The following is a 22816-nucleotide window of genomic DNA, read 5'->3' as shown; positions in this document are numbered from 1 at the left end:
CAGAACTTAAAACATGCCTTCATATAGTCCAGTGTCATCTTTGATCACAAGTTTCCTTGTAACCAAAAATTGAGATTGAACTGGAATTGGACAAGAACTTCATGTACTCCATCCACCAACCCGGATACTTTTCAATCCCATCCACACTTTTTAATTTCACTCAGATGTTCTGCGTTAAAATCAAGTTTTAGTAACGTTGCATGAAGACTTTTTTTAAAAATCAAAATGAACTTTATTTTAAACAAGAATTATCTACAAGAATAAACCATATAATGCTTTTTCTTTCCTATATTTCATAGAAACATAGAAACATAGAAAATAGGTGCAGGAGTAGGCCATTCGGCCCTTCGAGCCTGCACCGCCATTTATTATGATCATGGCTGATCATCCAACTCAGAACCCCGCCCCAGCCTTCCCTCCATACCCCCTGACCCCTGTAGCCACAAGGGCCATATCTAACTCCCTCTTAAACATAGCCAATGAACTGGCCTCAACCGTTTGCTGTGGCAGAGAATTCCACAGATTCACCACTCTCTGTGTGAAGAAGTTTTTCCTAATCTCGGTCCTAAAAGGCTTCCCCTCTATCCTCAAACTGTGACCCCTCGTTCAGTCAATATTTTCAGTACTGTTTTACCTTATTCTGTAAAACCAGTAAGACCATTGCCACACTTGTGATCCCCTCTGCTGGTGCACTACTACAATCAGACCATAAGACATCAGAGCAGAATTAGGCCATTTGTCCCATCAAGTCTGAGCTGCAATTTCATCATGGCTGATCCATTCCTCTCTCAATCCCTTTCTTCTCCCTTCTCCCTGTAACCTTTCACGCCCCAACTTTTCAAGGAAATATCTACCTCTGCCTTAAATACACCCAATGACCTGGCCTCTACAGCCACCTGTGGAATGAATTCCACAGAATCACCACTCTCTGGCTAAAGAAATTTCTCCTCATATCCATTATAAATTGACGTCCCTCTGTTCTGAGATTGTGCCTTCTGGTGCTAGACTTCCCCACTGTGAGAAACATCCTCTCCACATCCACTCTATTTAGGCTTCAACTATCAATAGGTTTCATTGAGATCTCCCCCTCATTCATCTAATTTCCAGTGAGTAAAGGCTCAGAGTCATCGATCACTCCTCACCCAACCTGGCCACTCCCTCTCCATAATCATTTGACCCATGTTCTAGAGAGGCAATACTGCTTTAATCCATGACAAATCTGTTTTAAGCAAAGAAATATCAAGGTGTTTATCATTCTGCTCTCTATTCTTGTTTAAGACCAGCAGTGAAAACAAACAAATAAATCTGTTTCACCAGGTTAAAGAAAAGGTGTCTCAGTACTTGCTTCACAAAGTATCAGTTGTCAATATTCATGGCTCTTTAAACAGAACGTGTCATGTTAAGTATCAATAACTAAAATAACGTATGGTTCTGCAGCTATAGGATTGGATTCCTGCCCAGAACCACTTACTCCCAGCAATGGAATCAAGAATGGAGACAGATATTTGGTGGGAGATGTTATATCATTTCACTGTGATCAGGGATACTCACTGCAGGTAAGAAAATGGTATCATATCTGATATATTATTACTTGCTTTACAAAGCTTCAGAGAGTTGGCATAGGTCATTCAATTCAGGGAGAATGTAGATAATGTATAATGTTCGTCATATTGTAAAGACTTAAAGAGGTATAGAATAACGTTAGAAAAGAATTGCTGTCATATCCCTGCTTAAATTTTATTCAGCATTGTATTAATTGCCCTGATTTTGATATTTTTGTGAATGTCTTGTTGATAACTGGGCGGATCCTGTCATGTCAATAGGGATTCTGTTTTCTCATGAGACATGGATGTCACTCAAAGTGCCAATGTTTATTGGCCATCCATGAGTATTCTTAAATGGTGAGAGGAACCACCTCCTGAAAGCATCACAGGTCTGTTTTTTGATCCTGTTGAGGTACTTGTTCAACGATTTTCAAAATTCCATCATGGCCGATTTAGTATTCTTCTCAACCCCATGTTCTCACCTTCTCCCCATAACCTTTGATGTCCTGATTAATCAAGAACCTATCAACCTCTGCTTAAATATACCCAATGACTTGGCCTCTGCAGCCATCTGTGGTAATAAATTCCAAAGATTTACCACCCTCTAGCTAAAGAAATTCCTCGTCATCTCTCTTCTAAAGGGGTCTCCTTCTATTTTGAGGCTATATCCTCTAGTCCTAGATTTCCCCACTTTTTGAAGCATCCTGTGTAGGCCTTTCAATATCTGATAGGTTTTATTGAGATCCTTCTTCATTTTTCTATACTCCAGTGAATATAGGCCCAGGGCCATCAAAGGCACCTCATACGTTAACCCTTTCGTTACCGGACTAATAATCATGAACTTCTTCTGGACCCTCTCCAATGCCAGCATATCTTTTCTTAGATAAGGGGCCCCAAATTGCTCAAATACTGGAAGTGTGGTCTGACCAATGCATTATAAAACCTCAGCATTACTTTCTTGCTTTTCTAGTGTAATTCTCTCAAAATGAATGCTGACATTACATTTGTCTTCATTATAACCGACCCACCCTGCAAGTTAACCTTGAGAGAATCTTAACAGTTTGTGAAAATCCTGTTTCAGTATTGAGAGGCCAAATTTGTTAATGGCAGGGCCCTCCAGGAGACTGCATATCTCAGCTGCTGCTCAGACATCCTAACATGGGTGACTTGTTAGCAAAGTGGTAGATGTCACTTGAGAAGGCGAAGAAGGGATAGCATACTGAGTGAGCTGTGGGCTATCTCTTCAGTACAGATCAGCTGCATCCTTCACCATGGAGATAATCACACCACTAAGGATTTACAGAATATTGGTGAAAAAATATTCATATTGTTTCAAGCCAGGGTAGTGCGTAACTGCAAGTAGATTGAAGATGATGTCATTTCAATGCACCTGAGGCCAATTTACCTCGAGGTTGAGATCACAATTTTCAGAAGGCTATTGAAAAAATCTTGACAAATTGCCACAGCGGAATCCGAAGCTGTATAAACTGTAGTCATATCGAGTGCACTGAATGTTAAAAATTGTAGGTGAGTTACTTTGTCGTGCATCAATTTAGGATCCTTGAGCATGGCTAGAACTATAGTCATCCATCCAAATGGAGCCTTAAGTCCTGGCTTCTGGTCTTGTTGATACTACCTTTGGGAAGTCAGGACTTCAGTCATTCACTGAAAGGTACCATTTCCTGAAGCTGTTGATTTATGAGGGCAGTCCAGTTAATTTTCTGTTCAGTGGTGATCCCCAGGATGTGACCATTCAACTCTTAGGAAGACACACAATTTGAAAGTGGTCACTTCAAAACATTCTGAGGTTGAATGTCAACTTCCCAATATATTATTTAACTCATTGTGCCCTTTTTCAGACCTGGCCTTCAAATTCATCACCTGTCTTCCTCAGCAGTGTTTTCTGACATGTTGTTTTGTTCTAGTCTGACTTGTCCTCAAAACCAGGGGTCCCAACCTGGGATCTACAAAACCCCATGCCTCATGGTATTGATCCATGGCATAAAAACGATTGGGAACCCCTCCTTTAAACCCCACTCCAGATCATATTGACCTTTTCTAGACTTGGTGTTGGTGCTTGGGATGGACAGAAAATGTGACTATACATTTTAGTATTTTATCCTTCTTAGCTAGGTTTACTATCTGTGAAGAACCTGGAGCACTGGAACCTGGAGCAACATAAGTCAACTGACAGGATCTCTGTTAACAATGGCAGACACCTGCATTTTATCGTCAAAGTGTTTGAGGTTTATGAAAGAAAGACACCACATTAAACCTTGCAACCTCACAATCACCAACATAATGACTTTGTTTAAACAATCATCCCTGGGGTTTAGGAATATTCTAGCACCTGAATGTTCACCACTGGAAGTTCATATGTCTCTAGTTATAAACACAAGAGATTCTGCAGATGCTGGAAATCCAGAGCAAAACACAAAATGCCGGAGGAGCTCTTCAGATCACGCAGTATCTATGGAAACGAATAAACAGTTGACATTTCAGGCTGATCCCCTTCATCAGGACTGGACAGGAAGGTGGGGGATAAAGTCAGAATGAGAAGGTGGAGGGGAGAGGGAGGAGGACAAGCTAAAAGGCGAAGCCAGATTGGGTGGTGAGGGTGAAGTAAGAAGCTGGGAGATAATAGGTGGAAAAGGCAAAGTGCTGGAGAAGAAGGAATCTGATAGGAAAGGAGAAGTTTTATGCCATTTGGACTGGCAGGAAGCCGAGCTGGACTTGCTTTGGCTACACTGAAAGTGGGAGTGCTGAGGTTGAAAACAAGATATAGAGGAAAGTGGCTGGAGTGTGAAATATAGAAAGGATTTGTTCTACAGCAGCTCTCATGAGAGAGTGGAAGACAGATCATGAATGACATTGAATGAACCATTACTCACCCGGTGGCCTGTTTAAACTCCTCACATCTGTCCCATCTTTAGGAAGTACAAGCTGGATAGGAAAATTGCTCCCCTGGGATAGAGCTTTCAGAGTTCACTTGATAGTCCATAAAAATATGAAGAGCGACTATTTCATTATTTTTCTAGTCGAGACTAGAAATATGAACGCAGGCAAATGTCTGTCAAAGAATGGCAATTTTATTGCCTGTGCTCAAGTTTCTAGTTTCGACATTTACGTTTCCTCCATCGTGCAAAGCCAAATAATTTTCACCTACCTAATGACTGAATCAAGGAGCTCCACATCGTCCTATATTGTTTGATCAAAATTTCATAGAAATTAAAATGCTAATGAAAAGTAAGGAATTATCATATGGATTACAGTGGCTTTAATTCCAGGATCCAACAGTTAGCATTTGGAAACCTCTGGACTTGCATCTAGGCACTTGCAGGCTGCCCCCAACACATCCTTAGGTGTTTTGTTTGTTAACACTAATGGCACAATTTCACTGTATGTTTCGGTGTATGTGTAATAATTAAGTATGAATATGAACCTGAATCTAATATTGTGCAGCAGTCACATCATCCTGAGGCCAGTCATGTAGAAATTATTTAGTCCAGGAATAATGATGAGAACCCAATGTGCAGGTTCCCTTCACTTACCCAATTTCTCTTTGACCCCCATACCCTCCTGCATTCACCCCATCTAAAGATTGCGGCCAGTGAACTTGAATTACCACACAGAAAATCCAACTTCTTGATTTAAATGTCCCAGCCAGCTTCCTTGGAGTTGAATGCAGCTGATTCCGATGAATGACGGAAATCTCTCTTCCCTGACAACCGCTTGATGATTTCAGGCTACTTGAGCCACTAGTCTCATGGCCCTTATCACCAGTGATTTCTGGTCGCCCGGAATTTAGCATCCTAATCCAGAATCTCCATCTCACCAACACCATCACCTTCCCTGCTCACACTCCACTCTGGTTAACCCTTTCACCAAACTTGCAGATTTTCCGCTATCTTTGCCGTCTTTGACATTGCAAGTCATTGATTTATCAGCCATTTTCATTAAATAAAAATACACCAATGTTAAATTCCAGTGCAGTGTGTTAATTTTATTCACGACGATGCTTTCTGATAACAATAGAGCCCTTCATTGTCCTGACTCTGTCCTGGTTATCCCTCCATTTATTTGTTCTTAAAGTATACTTGTCTCTGCTTGCAAGGCAGTGTCACAGCAAGTTTATTTATTAAAATAAGAGGTTTTTTTAAATCTTTTTTTTTCAGGGGCATTCACATATAACATGTATGCCAGGACCAGTCCGAAGATGGAATTACCCTATTCCAATGTGTATAGGTATGTGGGTTTGCATTTTGTGAAGCAATTAATCAGATTGATTTTAATGCATTGTTGTCTCCTGACCTTTCTCTCCCTCTTACGCACAAGTACCTTTTAGTTGAAGGTAAATTTTAGTTGAAGTAAAAGCCATGTTGTTTCTGTGACAGGTCATTATACCCATTGAGTGAAGTAGGAGAGGTGTTGTTGATTCAAAATTAATACATTTAAATTGAAAATGCAGTGTTTTCTTTGCAAGCTGGTGTTCGGGATGTGTGTTCATATTTCCTGTCCAAAATGTTAGACCCAGTGTGAAACATCCATCTTTCCTTATCGAATGAGTCTGCAAGTTCTATGCTTTATAGTACCAGTGACTTAGGTTCATTTCCCGCCACTGTCTGTAAGGAGTTTGTACGTTCTAGCCCGTGTGGATTTTCTCTGGGTGTTCCGGTTTCCTCCTAAAAGTCCAAAGGCATACCAGTTGGTAGGTTGATTGGTCATTGTAAATTGTCCTGTGATTAGTCTAGGGTTAAATGGGGATTACTGGGTGGTGCCGTTGAAAGGGCTTATTCTATCTCAATAAATAAAGGAATATCTGTGCAGGTATCTACACTAGCTTACAATGTATTAATAGTATAGCAGCATCCTTTATGGACCAAAGTCCACACTGGAGTTAGTTTTTCTTTCACTCATTCCTCCTTCCATCCTATTTCTCTCACCAAGGCCCCTCTTATGGATGATGGTTCAACGTTCCCTCTGCTTTTCTTTTACAGCTGTGAGGACCGACCATTGCTTTCAGCACAGAAAATTTTTACATGGCCTGAAAACTGCGCATCTCTTTAAATGTTTTTTTTTGTAATGTGTATTGTATGAATATTTAGAATGAGAACTGAAAAATCATGTACATTTAAAATTTATTAATTGAAGGGTTATAATGAAATACAGTACAACAAGGAAAATGTTACACATTTCATAAGCCTTTTCTAGCTGTGTCCAATTCCAGCTGGGCAGTAACAAAGGCTATATGCGCAGAAGCATTATAGTTAAGGTGTAACTTAGAAAGAAGAGTGGTTGTCACCCCAGTAAGTAGTGCTTTGTTCCAGCCATAGTTTACAGAGTCAAGACTGAATTAGCAATCAGAAATTTGGGGCGGCACAGTGGTGCAGTGGTTAGCACAACACTTTACAAGTCCTGTCACTGCCTGTAAGGAGTTTGTACGTTCTCCCTGTGACCATGTGCATTTCCTCCCAACGTCCAAAGATGTATTGGTTGATAGGTAAATGATAAGCTAGGGTTAAATTTGGGGTTGCTGGGTGACGCAGCAAGAAGGGTTGGAAGGGCCTATTCTGCACTGTATCTCAATAAAAGAAAAATTAAAATTAATAAAATAAAGGGTGGCTAAGATGCTTAATGATGTAATTTTACTTTGACTTCTTTTCATCTGAAACTTATCAGAAGTTTCCATTGTTTAAGCAGCAAAAGGTTTATAATTATTCACTTAGAGATGGTTACTTTGTATTGAATGCAGGTGCTTTATTTATGAACATGCAAACTTATTTAAATCCCTAAATGCTGCATTATTTCTATAGTACTAGGGGTGATTGATAAATTCGTGGCCTAAGGTACAAGGAGTCAATTTCAGAAAGCCTAGCACACTTATTTTTCAACATAGTCCCCTCCTACATTTACACACTTAGTCCAGCAGTCGTGGATCATACAGATCTTGGACCTCCAGAAAGTGTCCACAGCAGGGGTGATTGATAAGTTTGTGGCCTAATGTAGAAGGAGATCAGTTATTAACTTCAAACTTTTTGCATAATCACTTAAAGAGTTGAACTACACCTGCATGTAACGAGAGCTGTATAACTCATCTCCCTCTACCTTAGGCCACGAACATCAACCACCCTTGCTGTGGACACTTTCTGGAGGTCCAAGATCGGTATGCTCCAGGACCGCTGGACTAAGTGTGTAAATGTAGGAGGGGACTATATGGAAAAAGTATATGTGCTAGGTTTTCTAAAATTGACTCCTTCTACCTAGGCTACGAACTTATCAATCACCCTTCCTATATTGCTCTATTTGTAATTATATTTAGATGCGTACACATCTGTATCTGTATACATGGTATAATTGCTATATCTGGTATACAGATACAGGTGAGTATACAAATGAATCTAAATGGACTTCAATTTGATGCATCAGATAAACTAAGCTTAAATGCAAGCAGGCCTTTTCCATTGAGGGTGGGTGGGACTACAACCAGAGTTCATGGGTCAAGAGTGAAAGGTGAAATGTTTAACGGGAACACAAGAGCCTTCTTCTTTCAGAAGGTCATGAGAGTGTGGAATGTGTTTCCAGCAGAAGTGGTGCCTTTGAGCTCAATTTTAACATTTAAGAGAAGTTTGAATAGGTACTGTATATAGTTGGGAGGGGTAGGGACGGCAATGGTCCAGATGCAGGTTAATGGGAAGAGGCAGTTTAAATGATTTGGCATGGAGTAGATTGGCCAAAGAACCTGTTTCTGTGCTGTAATTTTCTATGACACTATGACCTTTTAATTAAGATTAATCTACTCCTTTCCTCCTACATTACGTTCTATTTTCCTATCATCCATGTGCCTATCTCAGAGTTTCTTAAATGTCCCTGATGTATCAGCCTCTACCACCACACTTGTCAGGGCAATCTATGTACTCACCACTCTCTATGTAAATAACTTACCTCTGTCATTCCCCCCCATACAGTGCCTACAAAAAGTATTCACTTCCCTTATAAGTTTTCATGTTTTAATGTTTTACAACATTTAATCACAGTGGATTTAATTTGGCTTTTTTGGAAACTGATCAACAGAAAAAGATTCTTTCATTCCAAAGTGAAATCAGATTTCTACAAAGTGATCTAAATTAGTTACAAATATAAAACACAAAATAAATGATTGCGTAAGTATTCACCACCTTTAATATGACACACAAAATCATCATTGTTGTAGCCATTTGGTTTCGGAAGTCACATAATTAGTTAAATAGTGATTGCCTGTGTGCAGTCAAGGTGTTTCAACTGATTGTAGTAAAAATAGAACTCTATCTGGAAGGTCCAACTGCTGGTGATCAGAATCCTGGCAAAAACTACACCATCAAGAAAAGAACACTCCAAACAACTCTGTGAAAAGGTTATTGAAAAGCACAAGTCAGGAGATGGGTACAAGTAGATTTCAAGTCACTGAATATCCTTTGGAGTAGTTAAGTCAATCATCAAGAAATGGAAAGAATATGACACAGCGGTAAATCTGCCTAGAGCAGGCCATCCTCAAAAACTGAGTAATTGTGCAAGAAGGGGACTAGTGAGGGAGGCCACCAAGAGACCCATGACAGATCTGGAGGAGTTACAAGCTTCAGTGCCTGAGATGGGAGAGCTTGCACATACAACAATTGTTGCCCGGATGATTCATCAGTTTCACCTTTATGAGAGAGTGGCAAAGAGAAAGCCACTCTTGAAAAAAAATCTCACATGAAATCTCAGCTAGAGTTTGCCAGAAGGCATGCGGGAGACTCCGAAGTCAGTTGGAAGAAGGTTCTATGGTCTGATGAAAGCAAAATTGAGCTTTTTTGAATATCACAATAAACTCTGTTTGTTGTAAGCCAAGCACCACATATCATCAAAAACGCACCATCCCTACTGTGAAGTACGGTGGCGGGTGCTTCACTGCAGCAGGCCCTGGAAGGCTTGTGAAGGTAAAATGAATGCAGCAAAATACAGAGAAATCCTAGTGGAAAACCTGATGCAATCTGCAAGAGAACTGTATCTTGGGAGAAGATTTGTTTTCCAGCAAGACAATGACCCCAAGCATAAAGCCAAAGCTACACAAGAATGCCTGAAAAACAATAAAGTTGGTGTCATGGATTAGAAAAAGTCAGAGTCCAGACCTCAATCCAATTGAGAATTTGTAGCTGGACTTGAAAAGGACAGTTCACTCAGAATCTCCATGCAGTCTGACAGAACTTGAGCCATTTTGTAAAGAAGAATGGGGAAAATTTGCGATATCCAGATGTGCAAAGCTGATAGAGACTGATGCACACAGACCCATGGCTGTAATTGTTGCCAAATGTGCATCTACTAAATATTGTTAGAAGGGGATGAACACTTGTACAATCAATTGTTTTATGTTTATAAATAATTTTGATCCCTTTGTAGAGATCTGTTTTCACTTTAAAATGAAAGAGTCTTTTTCTGTTGATCAGTGTCAATAAAAGCCAAATTAAAACAATAAGACATGAAAAATTCCAAGGGGTGAATACTTCTTATGGGTGTTGTACATTCCTCCAATCACCTTAAAATTATACTTCCTCTGTATTAGCCATTTCTGCCCTGGGAAGAAGTCTCTGGCTATCCAATTAATCTATGCCTGTGAACATGTTGTAATCCCCTTATCATACGCCATTGCTCCAGAGAGAAAAGCCCCAGCTTGCTCAACCTATCCCCCTTTGAACTGTGAACTTTTGAGCTTGTACTTGTACAGCAAGGACCATATCACTGCCCACAATGCACCCTGAGGACTAGTAGTCTGGCAAGAGTGGCAATCCAACCTCAGTTGGATCAGCTTGTAGGTACATGGCCAAGTGGTTAAGGTGTTTGTCTAATTATCTCAAGGTCGCTAGTTCGAGCCTCAGCTGTGGCAACGTGTTTGTGCCCCTGAGCAAGGCACTTAATCACACATTGCTCTAGTCTGTGCGAGTAGTGGCGCCCCACATAGACTTCCAATCTGCGCCTTGTAAGGCATGAAAATGCCCGACACAGGCCTCTGAGTCGACGTTCCCTCCTCCCCGTAGGTACATCCCATGAAATATCCCTGAACATCAGCACAGTTGGAGTCATAGCTTTGCTGTAAAGCCTTTGTGTGATCTTTATCAATTTTAATATCTCTGGCAATCAGAGATGTTTAAAATCTATTGAAATTGAAGTAGACAAGTAAAAGAAAAAATAAAATGTTATTCAAAGACCATGAGAGATGGGAGCAGAATTAGGCCAATCAGACCACCAAGTCTACTCCGCCATTTCACCATGGCTGATTTATTATCCATTCAACCTCATTCTCCTGGTTTGTCCCATAGCTTTCACACTCCTTTGATTCTTTCACAATCAAGAACCTGTCAATTTCTGCTTTGAATATATCAAATGACTTGGCCTCCACAGCCATCTGTGACAATGAATTGCACAGATTCACCACCCTTTGGCTGAAGAAATTCCTCCTCATCTCTGATCGAAAGGGACGTCCTTCTATTCTGAGGTTGTGCCTTCTGGTCCTAGACTGACCCACTATAGGACACATCCTCTCCACGTCCACTATATCCAGGCCTTTCAAATGAATCACATTTGTAAATAGTTTAGGTTAACTGATTAACTTGTGTAATATAATGAAAGAAGCAACTGATATTGTTTCTCTCATTGCTTCCTAATCATCATACATACAGTATTGTGCAAAAGGCTTGGGCGTATACTGTATATATAGCTAGGTTGCCTCAGACTTCAGCACAGTACTGCAGTAATTTTATGTATTATGGTCTAATAATACATGCTCTGTACTGCTACTGCTGCAAAAGTAAAATCATGATATATGTGAGTGACGATACACCTGATTCTGATATGGGTCTCTGCTGTGGACTGAGAGTGGGAAGGGGACAGGGAGAGGGGAATCATGGTGTGGAAAAGGGGAAGTCAGAGGGGAGGGAACAGGAAGCACCAGAGAGGCCTTCTGTAATGATCCAATTGTTTGGAATCACATGACCCCGCCTGCAGTGCTCTACCCTCATCATCTCTAACAATCCTGCCAGATTTACAAACTCACTCTCTGCTCCTTGTTGACAAATATAATACTGTGCAAACATCTTTGGCACCCTAGCTACAAATATATGTGCCTAAGAGTTTTGCAGAGTACTGCACAATTCTTATTGAAATTACACTGGGATCTTGGATGCTGAGCTACTTCTGGCCTGGCACTGGCTTTAGTTTTCTGGAGAGTCAAGAGGGAGCGAATCCATCAGTTGTTCCCAGACTTAGCATATCACTGTTTGTTTGGAAGATTGTGAGTTAAATCATACACATAGCTGAATGTCAAAGGTGATAATTTGAATGACCAGTGAAAACCAGCACCATTTGGCCCACTATTAAAATGACAAAACATGTCCACCAAAAAATTTAAATTTTCCCTGCAAGCAGGTTTCTGTGAGTGGGCAAGGTTGTGATGGTGTTGAAGATTTCTTTGCTTCATTGTTTACAACTTTTTCTTGTTGTGATGTGATATGAAATGACTTCAGTTAATAATTTCTGACACTTTATTGTGAAATTACCAGGAGGTCCACTAGACAATAAGAGATAGGAGCAGAATATGGGCCATTCAGCCCATCAAGTCTGTTCTGCCATTTCATCATGACTGATCTATTTTCCCTCTCAACCCCATTCCACTGCTTTCACCCTGTAACCTTTCATGCCCTATCTAATCAAGAATCTATCACCCTCTACTTTAAGTACACCCAATGACCTGGCCTTCAAAGCTGCCTGTGGCAACAATGCTACAGATTCATCACCCCCTGGCTAAACAAATTGTTCCTTATCTCCATTCTAAATGGAGACTAAAGGGGCAGACTATTATTTAGGTGGGGAGAGAATTCAAGATGCAGAGATGCAAAGGGACTTAGGAGTCCTTGTGCAGGATACCCTAAAGGTTAATCTCCAGGTTGAGTCAGTAGTGAAGAAGGCAAATGCAATGTTGTCATTCATTTCTAGAGGTAAAGAGTATAAGAGCAGGGATGTGATGTTGAGGGTCTATAAGAGACGGCACTTGGAGTATTGTGTGCAGTTTTGGGCTCCTTATTTTAGAAAGGATATACTGACATGGGAGAGAATTCAGAGAAGATTCATGAGAATGATTCCAGGAATGAAAGGGTTACTGTATGAGGAATGTCTGGCAGCTCTTGGACTGTATTCCCCGGAGTTCAGGAGAATGAAGGGGATCTCATAGAAACTTTCCAAATGTTAAAAGGCCTGAACGGATTAGATATGGCAAAGTTATTTCCCATGGTAGGGGAGTCCAGGACAAGAGGGCACGACTTCAGGATTGAAGGACGTCCATTCGGAACAGAGATGCAGAGAAATTAATTTAATCAGAGGGTGGTAAATCTGTGGAATTTTTGCCACGAGCAGCTGTGTCATTGGGTGCATTTAAGGCAAAGATAGATAGGTTCTTGATTAGCCAGAGCATCAAAGGGTATGGGGAGAAGGCAGGGGAGAGGGGATCAGCCCATGGCTGAATGGCGGAGTAGACTTGATGGACCAGACGGCCTACCTCTACTCCTATAACGTACGGTTTTATGGTCTTATGGTCTAAAGGATGTCCTTCTATTCTGAGGCTGTGTCCTCCAGACCAAGACCCTCCCACTATAGGAAACATCCTCTACACATTCACTCTATCTATGCCTTTCAACATTTGGTAGGTTTCAATGAGATTCCCCCCTCATTCTTCAAAATTCCAGCAAGTAGAGGCCCAGAGCCAACACATGCTCCCCATATGAGAACCCTTTAATTCCAAGAATCCTTCTCATGAGCCTCCTCTGAACCCTCTCTAATAAGAGCACATTGTTTCTCAGATAAGGGGCCCAAAACTGCTCACTATATTCTAAGTGAGGCCTCACCTGTGCCTTATAAAGCCTTAGCATTACATCCTTGCTTTTATATTCTAGTCGTCTTGAAATGGATGCTAATATTTCATTTGCCTTCCTCACCTGCAAGTTAACTTTTAGGGCAGAGGTTCCCAACCTTTTTCATGCCATGGGCCCCAGGTTGGAAACCCCTGCTTTAGAAAATCCTGCATGAGGACTCCCAAGTCACTTTGTACCTGACGACTCCCAAAGTCCTGGAGATGATGATTCGTTTTATGAAGAAAAAAACTCAATTCACCTTCAGAGTTATTATAGACTCCAGAGAGATAATCAACACATTGAATAATGTGCTGATTATTTTTCTTTCAAAAAAAATCTCATCTCTTCAGTCTTCATGTAATCTATGAATTTATATGCGGGTTCTTATTCTAATGGAATGTAGTGCCAGGAATACAATGAATCACTGACAGACTTATCGACCTGTGCATCTTGCTTATTAAGTTCGCCAGCTGTTCTGTGTGTGTGTTGAGATATCATTCCTACTTTCCATATTTATGTACACAACATCCTTTCTCTTTCTTAAAAGGAAACAGTATTTAATAGTTCTACAGGTTTTCTCTTTGATCTTCTCAAAGGAGTGAAGGCCATTGTTGTTTCCTTCTTGATTCAGTTCAGGAGAACCCGCTCATCTTTATTCTACAACCTCTGACTAATTAATATCTGGTATACATTCATGATCACAAAACCCTTCAACGTTTAACTGTACATGACTGATAGGGATTAAATATTTTCAGTGTTCTCTTATAACAATGTCTCCCGTTTTCCAAAGAGATACCTTTGCATTATATCCTGTCAAATATACTCATTTCTGAATGCCAAATCTTGTTAACATACAAACTCTGCTGAAAAATTTAAAGCAATTTATTTTCAATTTTGCTTCTTTTTTACTTACTTCTTTCACTGACCTCTCAAGACTTAGCTAAGCAATGTTGAATTGCGTCTTAAATCGCTTTGAGCAGGGGTATAACCCATTATGAAATATTGTGTTTTGAAGGGTCCTGATAAAGGGTCTCGGCCCAAAACATCGGCTGTTTATTCTTTTCCACAGATACTGCCTTGCCTGCTGAGTTCCTCCAGCATGTTGTGAATGCATCGCTTTGTATTTCCAGCATCTGCGCACCCACTGCTACTTAATTCCATAGAAAAACTACAGCACAGAAACAGGCTTTTTGGCCCTTCTTGGCTGTGCCAAGAAGATTCCTTCAGAGATTCTGAATAATCTCACTGATCGTGGTTCACAAGATAGATAGATAAATAGATAGGTAAACTTTATTAATCCCGAGGGAAATTTGGTTTTGTTACAGCCACACCAACCAAGAATAGAGCGTAAGTATAGCAATACAAATAAACCCCAAAAGTCAAACAACAAAATGCAAAACTATGCCAGATGGAAAATAAGTCCAGGACCAGTCCATTGGCTCAGGGTGTCCGATCCTCCACGGGAGGAGCTGCACGATCAATGGCCACAGGCAGGAATGACCTCCCATGCTGCCAAGTGTTTTATTACGGTGGAATGTGGCCGAAGTCCAACAGTAAATAGTTCAATATCCAGTCTGCAAACACGTTCCTCGATCGTAATATACCCCGGATTGCACCATCCCTTGTTAACCAGATCAGTAAGCACCCAACTCCTTTACGCTTACCACTCTCAGTGCACTTCTGGTCAGGCGGAATGGTATTACCCACCGAACTCCTCTTCTCCAAAAGCCTCTGTTGTCTCGACCCGGTCCTCTTCCCTCAGCTTTGTAATCCCCTCTGTGTGTTTTCCTCTGGATTTGAGTGAGGGTGTCCACCACTCTGTTAGCTAAGCTGGCCGGTCTTTGCTGGTCCGTGGAATACACAATGCGACCTTGCTTCTGTCCCGCGTGTCGGGATGTAACCATTTCCAGCGCTAAAGAAAACCCAAATAAAACTCTCTCTACCAGCATGTTAGAGAGGGTGCAGCTTCGACGTGTTACCGTGAGAAAAAAAATACAAAAAATAACGTAAATTAAAAGTAAGAAGAAGAAAGTAAAAGAATAGATCGGAATGGCTGTACCAGGCTGCATGCACGACAGCATGATCACAATCAAACAGGTTAAATATCACTGGCGTATGTTGTGAGATTTGGTGTTTTTGCAGCTGCAGTACATTGGAATACTATATATATAGTTAAATTAAATAAGTAGTGATGCAGTGTTGATGGGTTCAACTTCCATTCAGAAATCGGATGGCAGAGGGGAAGAAACTGTTACTGAATAACTGAGTGTGTGCCTTTAGGCTTCTGTACCTCTTTCCTGATGATAAAAATGAGAAGGGGGCATGTCCTGGGGTATGGAGGGAAGGCTGGTGCAGGGTTCTGAGTTGGATGATCAGCCATGATCATAATAAATGGCGGTGCAGGCTCGAAGGCCCGAATGGCCTACTCCTGCACCTATTTTCTATGTTTCTAAATCTGCAGATGCTGGAATTTCAAGCAACTCACATAAACGCAGAAGGTGAACGCAGCAGGCCAGGCAACATCTATAGGAAGAGGTACAGTCGACGTTTTGGGCCGAGACCCTTTGTCAGGACTAACTGTCAGGTGTCCTAACGAAGGGTCTCGGCCCGAAACGTCGACTGTACCTCTTTCTATAGATGCTGCCTGGCCTGCTTAATAATGGATGTGGCCTTTTTTGAGGCATCACTGCTTGAAGACATCCTACCTGCCTGTGAAGCTAGTGCTGACCAAGTTAACAACTTTCAGCAGCTTACTTTGATCCTGTGTAGTCGCCACCCCACCCTCCATACCAGATATTGATGCAGCCAATTAGAATGCTTTCCACATTACATTTGTAGATTGAGAGTGTCTTTGGTGACAAACTTGATTGTGTTCACAAAGGCTTTAAATAGAACCAGCCTGAATCTGAGCACGAGGAATTCTGCAGATGCTGGAAACTCAAGCAACACACATCAAAGTTGCTGGTGAACGCAGCAGGCCAGGCAGCGTCTCTAGGAAGAGGTACAGTCGACGTTTCAGGCCGAGACCCTTCGTCAGGACTAGCTCTTCCTAGAGATGCTGCCTGGCCTGCTGCGTTCACCAGCAACTTTGATGAATCTGAGCACCATTTATCATCTTATGATCTCAGTCCTACTAAAAATTGATATTGTTACGGTATCTCATTGCTTTGATGCCTAACTAGTTTAAGAGCTGAAACAACAGGAATTCTGCAGATGCTGGAAATTCAAGCAACACACATACAAGCTGCTGATGAACGCAGCAGGCCAGGCAGCATCTCTAGGAAGAGGTTCAGTCGACGTTTCAGGCCGAGTCCTGACGAAGGGTTCACCAGCAACTTGTATGTGTGTTGTTAGTTTAAGAGCTGCACTCTCTAGCTCAGTAATCTAATCACCATGCCTTAATGTGTTTATTTACACTCATTGAGAGACCATTCTAATTCTAATGCAACACTGAATCTGCATAGCCTCACTCTTCTCTACAAGAATTGTGTCAGTGTTTGCTGAAGTATACCCCTGGGAGACTCTTACTCCCACATTATCTGCTGAGCTTTTGGCTGGTATTCTCTTCACACTTCAAACAGATTTGGTTAGCTGTCATTGTACCTAGTAACGTTGCTGGTGTCCCCAGTTGGTCCGTGGTTACCAGTCAGCTGGCAGACAAGTCTTCTTGCTTGGTCTGAAGTCTGCATTTTCTCTTCACATGTTATTTTCAGACTCACCACAGACTGAATATTTATTTTCTCAAAAAGTAGGAAAAGAATGAATAATTAAGAGAGATGGGAGACGCCTAAAATGCACACACAGCTGGTTTATTTCATCTCTCTATATGTGTGCTTGCATTATATGCATTGTTCTTTCTAAGCTGCGCAGTAACTGAAACGCTCCTGCATAGAGTCTTTGTTGCCTCACAGCTAGAATATTCCTCGTATAATGATAATAAATCTATGTTAATATAACTGTGAAGTTGCCTGTAATTAATTATGTATTTTCTATGTAATAAACATACCACAACCTTAACTTTGAAACATTTTAGAGCTTGAACTTATTTACGATGTCAGTTACACCACTGTTACAAATTGTAACAATAAATGCAGAATGGAAGCTGGTAACTCATTGATAATAAACCGCCAGCCCACTGAACACCAACTCCCATCTACAGAAAGGAACATTTAAAGTTCCAAACAGTTTTCAGGCCATGTATAAATTTCCTACTCAGAGCAATGTTTGGTCTGTAGAGCTGTAAAACAAAATTGCAGGGTACATCGATTATATATTTGCACCACATTGTCTTACAACCATTTTATTTAAACCAATGTACTTCATCAATGATGCTTTTCTGGCTAGATTAACAAAGTCATTTATAATAATCTATGATTTGCAGTATTGTTCTCTCAGTCTGTGTTCTGGTCTTCAAATGTAATAAATCGTCATTGAAAGCTGGTGTTCAGTGCTCAGCCTTTTAGCTACTGAAACCAATAATTAGTTGTACATGAAAACATATAAATGTTAAGAGTATATTAGCATTGTATCTTGCTGCTTCAAGCTGCTGACTTCTTTCAAGCATTTCTTTCTGAATATACCTACAGATCAGAATCAGAATCAGAACCAGAATCCTTTATTATCGCCAAGTATGTGGACACATACAGGGAATTTGATGCCAGTTTCCCTGAGCTCTCGCTGTACAGAGTCAAAAAGCAAACAAAACAATAGTTCAAATAATTGTGAGCTATGTACAATGAGGTATACCTGTGTATATACAGGTGGACTTGGTTTATAATAGACTAAAATTCAAGTGTTCATAAGACTGATGGCATAGGGAAAGAAACTGTTCTTGTACCTATTTGTCCTGGCATACAGTGATCTAAAGCGCATACCAGAAGGAAGGATAGTTTTCCATAATGACTAAGCTTTTTGATGTCGGGGCTAAGTGGTTCATAAGCTTCTTAAGCATCATCGGAGAATAATTATTATAACTGCATTGTTATATTTGTTTAATAAAAATTAAAATATTATTTTTACTATCATAGTATTATAAAAATGTTTAATATTTTATTGTTAATATGATAAAAATCCCAGGGTTTAAATTTTATCCAATGTTTTATAGCTCAAATTATAAATTCCCAGGAAAAGATACCTCCTAAAATTTGAACTGTGGGAGATACAGCCTTATTACTGCAGGAAGGTGAAGTCTCAGATGTGTCGGACATAATAGAACCACAAGACTATAAAACATTGGAGTAGAGTTAGGCCGTTCAGTCTATGGAGTCTGCTTCTCCATGCCATCATGTCTGATTTATTATCCCTCTCAACCCCATTCCCCTGACTTCTCCCCGTAACCTTTGACACTATCACTAATCGAGAGCTTATCAACCTTCGCTTTAAATATACCCAATGACTTATCAACCTTTGCTTTAAGTGTACCCAGGGCTTAGCTTCTACAGCTGTCTGTGGCAACAGACTCCACAGATTCACCACGCTCTAGCTCTAGAAGTTCTTCCATACCTCTGTTCTGAAGGGGTGCCCTGTATTCTGAAGTTGTGCCCTTTGGTCTGAACTCCCCCTCTATAGAAAATCTCCTCATCCACTCTATCTTGGCCTTTCAATATTACATAGGTTTTCAATGAGATTTCCCTCCACTTCCCCCTTCTTCTAAATTCTAGTGAGTACAGGCCCAGAGCCATCAAACACTTCAATGCCAAAACATCCTTTTTGGCATTGGACTCAAAACTGTTCACAATACTCAAAATGTGGAGTGACCAAAGCCTTATAAAGCCTCAGCATTACACCCTCGCTTTTATAAGACCATAAGGCAAAGGAGTAGAAGTTGGCCATTCAGCCCACTGAGTTTGCTCCGCCATTTTATCATGAGCTGATCCATTCTCCCATTTAGTCCCACTTCCCCACCTTCTCACCATAACCTTTGATGCCCTGGCTACTCAGATACCTATCAATCTCTGCCTTAAATACACCCAATGACTTGACCTCCACTGCTGCCCGCGGCAACAAATTCCACAGATTCACCACCCTCTGGCTAAAAAAAATTCTTCACATCTCTGTTCTGAATGGGCGCCCTTCAATCCTTAAGTCATGCCCTCTCGTACTAGACTCCCCCACCATGGAAAACAATTTTATATTCTGGTCTTCTCAAAATGAATATTAACATTGCATTTGCTTTCCTTACTACCGACTCAACTTGCAAGTTAACTTTTCGGGAATCCTGCACGAGGACTCCCAAGTCCTTTTGCACCTCTGATTAATGATTTTACTTTTTCCTGTTTGGAAAATAGTCTATTCCTTTATTCCTTCAACCAAAGTGCATGACCATACACTTCCCTGCACTATATTCCATCTGCCACTACTTTACCGATTCTCCTAATTTGTGGAAGTCCTTCTGCAGACACCTTGCTTCTGGAAAGTTCAACAACCAGGTTGCTTGAGTGCTACTGAGGGTGCACTCAAGGTGATCATACTCATATTTTTGGGGATGCAGATTTGCCTCTTAGTACTTGGAAGAAAATGTAAACCTTGTTGCTTTATTTTGAGACTAATTAGATCATTTAAATTAGAATCTGGTAGAACCTCCCAGTGGCTCTGCAGTCTACTTAGATCTCACCCTAAGTTAAGCCTTCTTCAAAGCTCAAAGTACATTTATTATCAAATTATGTTGACTATTTATAATCTAGAGATTCGTCTCCTTATAGGCATCCACAAAATAAAGAAATCCAAAAGAACCCATTAAAAGAAAATCAAAAAACAAACATAAAAAAAACTAAATCGTGAAAATAATAAAAGCAAGCAAATATGATGGCAGAATGTCCATTAATGGTCAGACTCTTGGCAGTGTGGAGGATCAGAGAGATCTTGGGGTCCGAGTCCATAGCAGCTGCACAGGTGACTCTGTGGTTAAGAAGGCATAAGCTGTATTGTCCTTCATCAATCGTAGAATTGAAATTAGGAGCCGACAGTTAACGTTGCAGCTATATAAGACCCTGGTCAGACCCCACTTGGAGTATTGTGCTCAGTTTTGGTCGCCTCACTACAGGAAGGATGTGGAAACCATAGAAAGCGGGTAGAGGAGATGTACAAGGATGTTGTCTGGATTGAGGAGCAGGCCTTATGAAAACAGGTTGAGTGAACTCAGCCTTTTCTCCTTGGAGCGATGGAGGATGAGAGGTGACGTGATATAGGTGTATAAGATGATGAGAGAGATTGATCATATGGATGGTCAAAGACTTTTTCCCAGGGCTGAAATGGCTGCCACAAGAGGGCACAGTTTTAAGGTGCTGGGAAGCAGGTACAGAGGAGATGTCAGGGGTAGGATTTTTACGCAGAGTGTACTGAGTGCGTGGAATGGGCTGCCGGCAACGGTGGTGGAGGCGGATACAATAGGGTCTTTTAAGAGACTTTTGGATAGGTACATGGAGCTTAGAGAAATAGAGGGCTACGGGTAACCCTAGTACTTTCTAAGGTAGGAACATGTTCAGCACAACTTTGTGGGCCGAAGGGCCTGTATTGTGCTGTAGATTTTCTATGTTTCTAAATAACATTCAGAACTGTAGTTCACAAAAGCGAGTCCGCAGCCACTAAGCCAGTCATCAGTCCATTAGTTGCAGACCACAGCCTCAGTCCTGTCTAGAGTCGAGTAAACCTTGTGGAGCAATGAACTGAACTAGCCCGCCCATCGCCTCTGCCCCTGATACCCTGACCCTTTCAATTTGGCCTGGCGTATAAATCGGCCAAACCTCACTGTCAGACCTGGCTCAGGCCCTGCCACCTCCACTCTCCTCACTTCTGCCACATCGAATCGCATCCAAGTCTGTTCCATCAGTGGCCAAGTGTTGGCTCATTCCCCGCTCTTGGGTCTGGGCCCTGCCTCCTCGATTCGGCCCATACCCACCACGCTACAACTGTACTGCACCTTCAAGTCTTCAGTTCACACTGTAAAAATGCCAGGTCTTATAGGCCGTTCAAAAGCTCAGCTCCAAAAGGGAGTTGAGGCTATTGACTTTAGTGATCATTCAACAGAAAAAGTGTGATTAATACAATAATTTATAATTTTGTTTGCTTTGTTGAGTACCAACAAGTTGTCGCTGTGCCTCACCAGCACCAACTTAAACCAGCATGTTGACAGTTGGTTTCTAATGAAAAACAGATTTTTGCAATCCCTTGCAAAGATAGCAGTGGCTGAGGTTGCCTCTTAGAACAGATATACTTCCGCAAGTCCTCATATGTGAATAACAATCTGTTAAACCTGAACACCTGAGAGCAATTCGTAACTGATTTCTCAGAATCAAGAGTCAGAATCAGGTTTAATATCACTGACATGTATCATGAAATTTGGGAGTACTGATGCAGGATTCCCGAAAGATTAACTTACAGGTTAGGTCAGTAGTGAGGAAGACAAATGCAATGATAGCATTCATTTTCAGTGGACTAAAATATGAAAGCAAGGATGTAATATAAGGCATTGGTCAGAACACACTTGGTGCATTATGAGCAATTTTGGTCCCCCTTATCTAAGAAAAGATATACTAGCATTGGAAAGAGTCCACTGGAGGTTCACAAGACTGATTTCAGGAATGAGAGAGTTGATGTATGAGGAGTGTTTGATGGCTCTGGGCCTGTATTCACTGGGATTTGAAGAATGAAGGGGAAATCACTGAAATCCATCAAATGTTGAAAGGCCTAGATAGAGTGGATGTGGGGAGGGTATTTCCTGTAGTGGGGGAATCCAGGACCAGAGGGCACAGAAGGTTGTCCATTTAGAACAGGGATGAGGGGGAATTTCTTTAGCAAGAGGGTGGTCAATCTGTGGAATTTTTTGCCTTGGACAGCTGTGGAAGCCAAATTATTGAGTATATTTAAAGCAGAGGTTGATGGGTTCTTGGTTAGTCAGTGTGTCAAAGATTACAGGGAGAAGGCAGGACAATGGGGTTGAGAGGGATAATAAATCAGCCATGATGGAATGGTGGAGCAGACTTGATGGGCTGAATGGCCTAATTATGCTCCTTTGTCTTATGGTCTTATCCTCATCCAAACTAGCCCAAAACTAATGTTGAGGCAAAAATTAAGCACTTGTCTTCTATTTCTTGCCAAGAAAATATGATTGGTATTTTTGTTATTGTTTTAAAATTCTAAACTGTGTTGATGACAGTCCAGTATATGTGTCAGCGCATTATTTTCACTCTGTTGACTTTTCTTCATATCTAAACTTGTCTTTTTTGCAGCCCAGTGTGGTGGTTCTCTGACTGGCTTCAGTGGCGTTATCCTTAGCCCTGGTTTCCCTGGAAACTACCCTAGCAGCCTGGATTGCACGTGGTCAATAACCCTACCGATCGGCTTCGGTAAGTTAAGAGGAAC

The 22816-nt window shown here is 41.1% G+C and overlaps 1 protein-coding gene across 1 annotated transcript in view; it reads left to right on the top strand.

Moving 5' to 3' along the window:
• csmd3b (CUB and Sushi multiple domains 3b) overlaps nt 1-22816 on the top strand; it is a 2345756-nt gene that overhangs the window by 2090647 nt on the left and 232293 nt on the right. The window contains exons 38-40 of the mRNA XM_063066157.1: nt 1438-1556; nt 5720-5789; nt 22684-22800. Of these exons, the coding sequence (XP_062922227.1) occupies nt 1438-1556; nt 5720-5789; nt 22684-22800 (306 nt within the window). The remainder of the gene's footprint in view (nt 1-1437; nt 1557-5719; nt 5790-22683; nt 22801-22816) is intronic.

Source organism: Mobula hypostoma, chromosome 1 (assembly GCF_963921235.1).
Source record: "Mobula hypostoma chromosome 1, sMobHyp1.1, whole genome shotgun sequence".
NCBI lineage: Eukaryota > Metazoa > Chordata > Chondrichthyes > Myliobatiformes > Myliobatidae > Mobula > Mobula hypostoma.
This window is presented reverse-complemented; position numbering and strand designations above follow the sequence as displayed.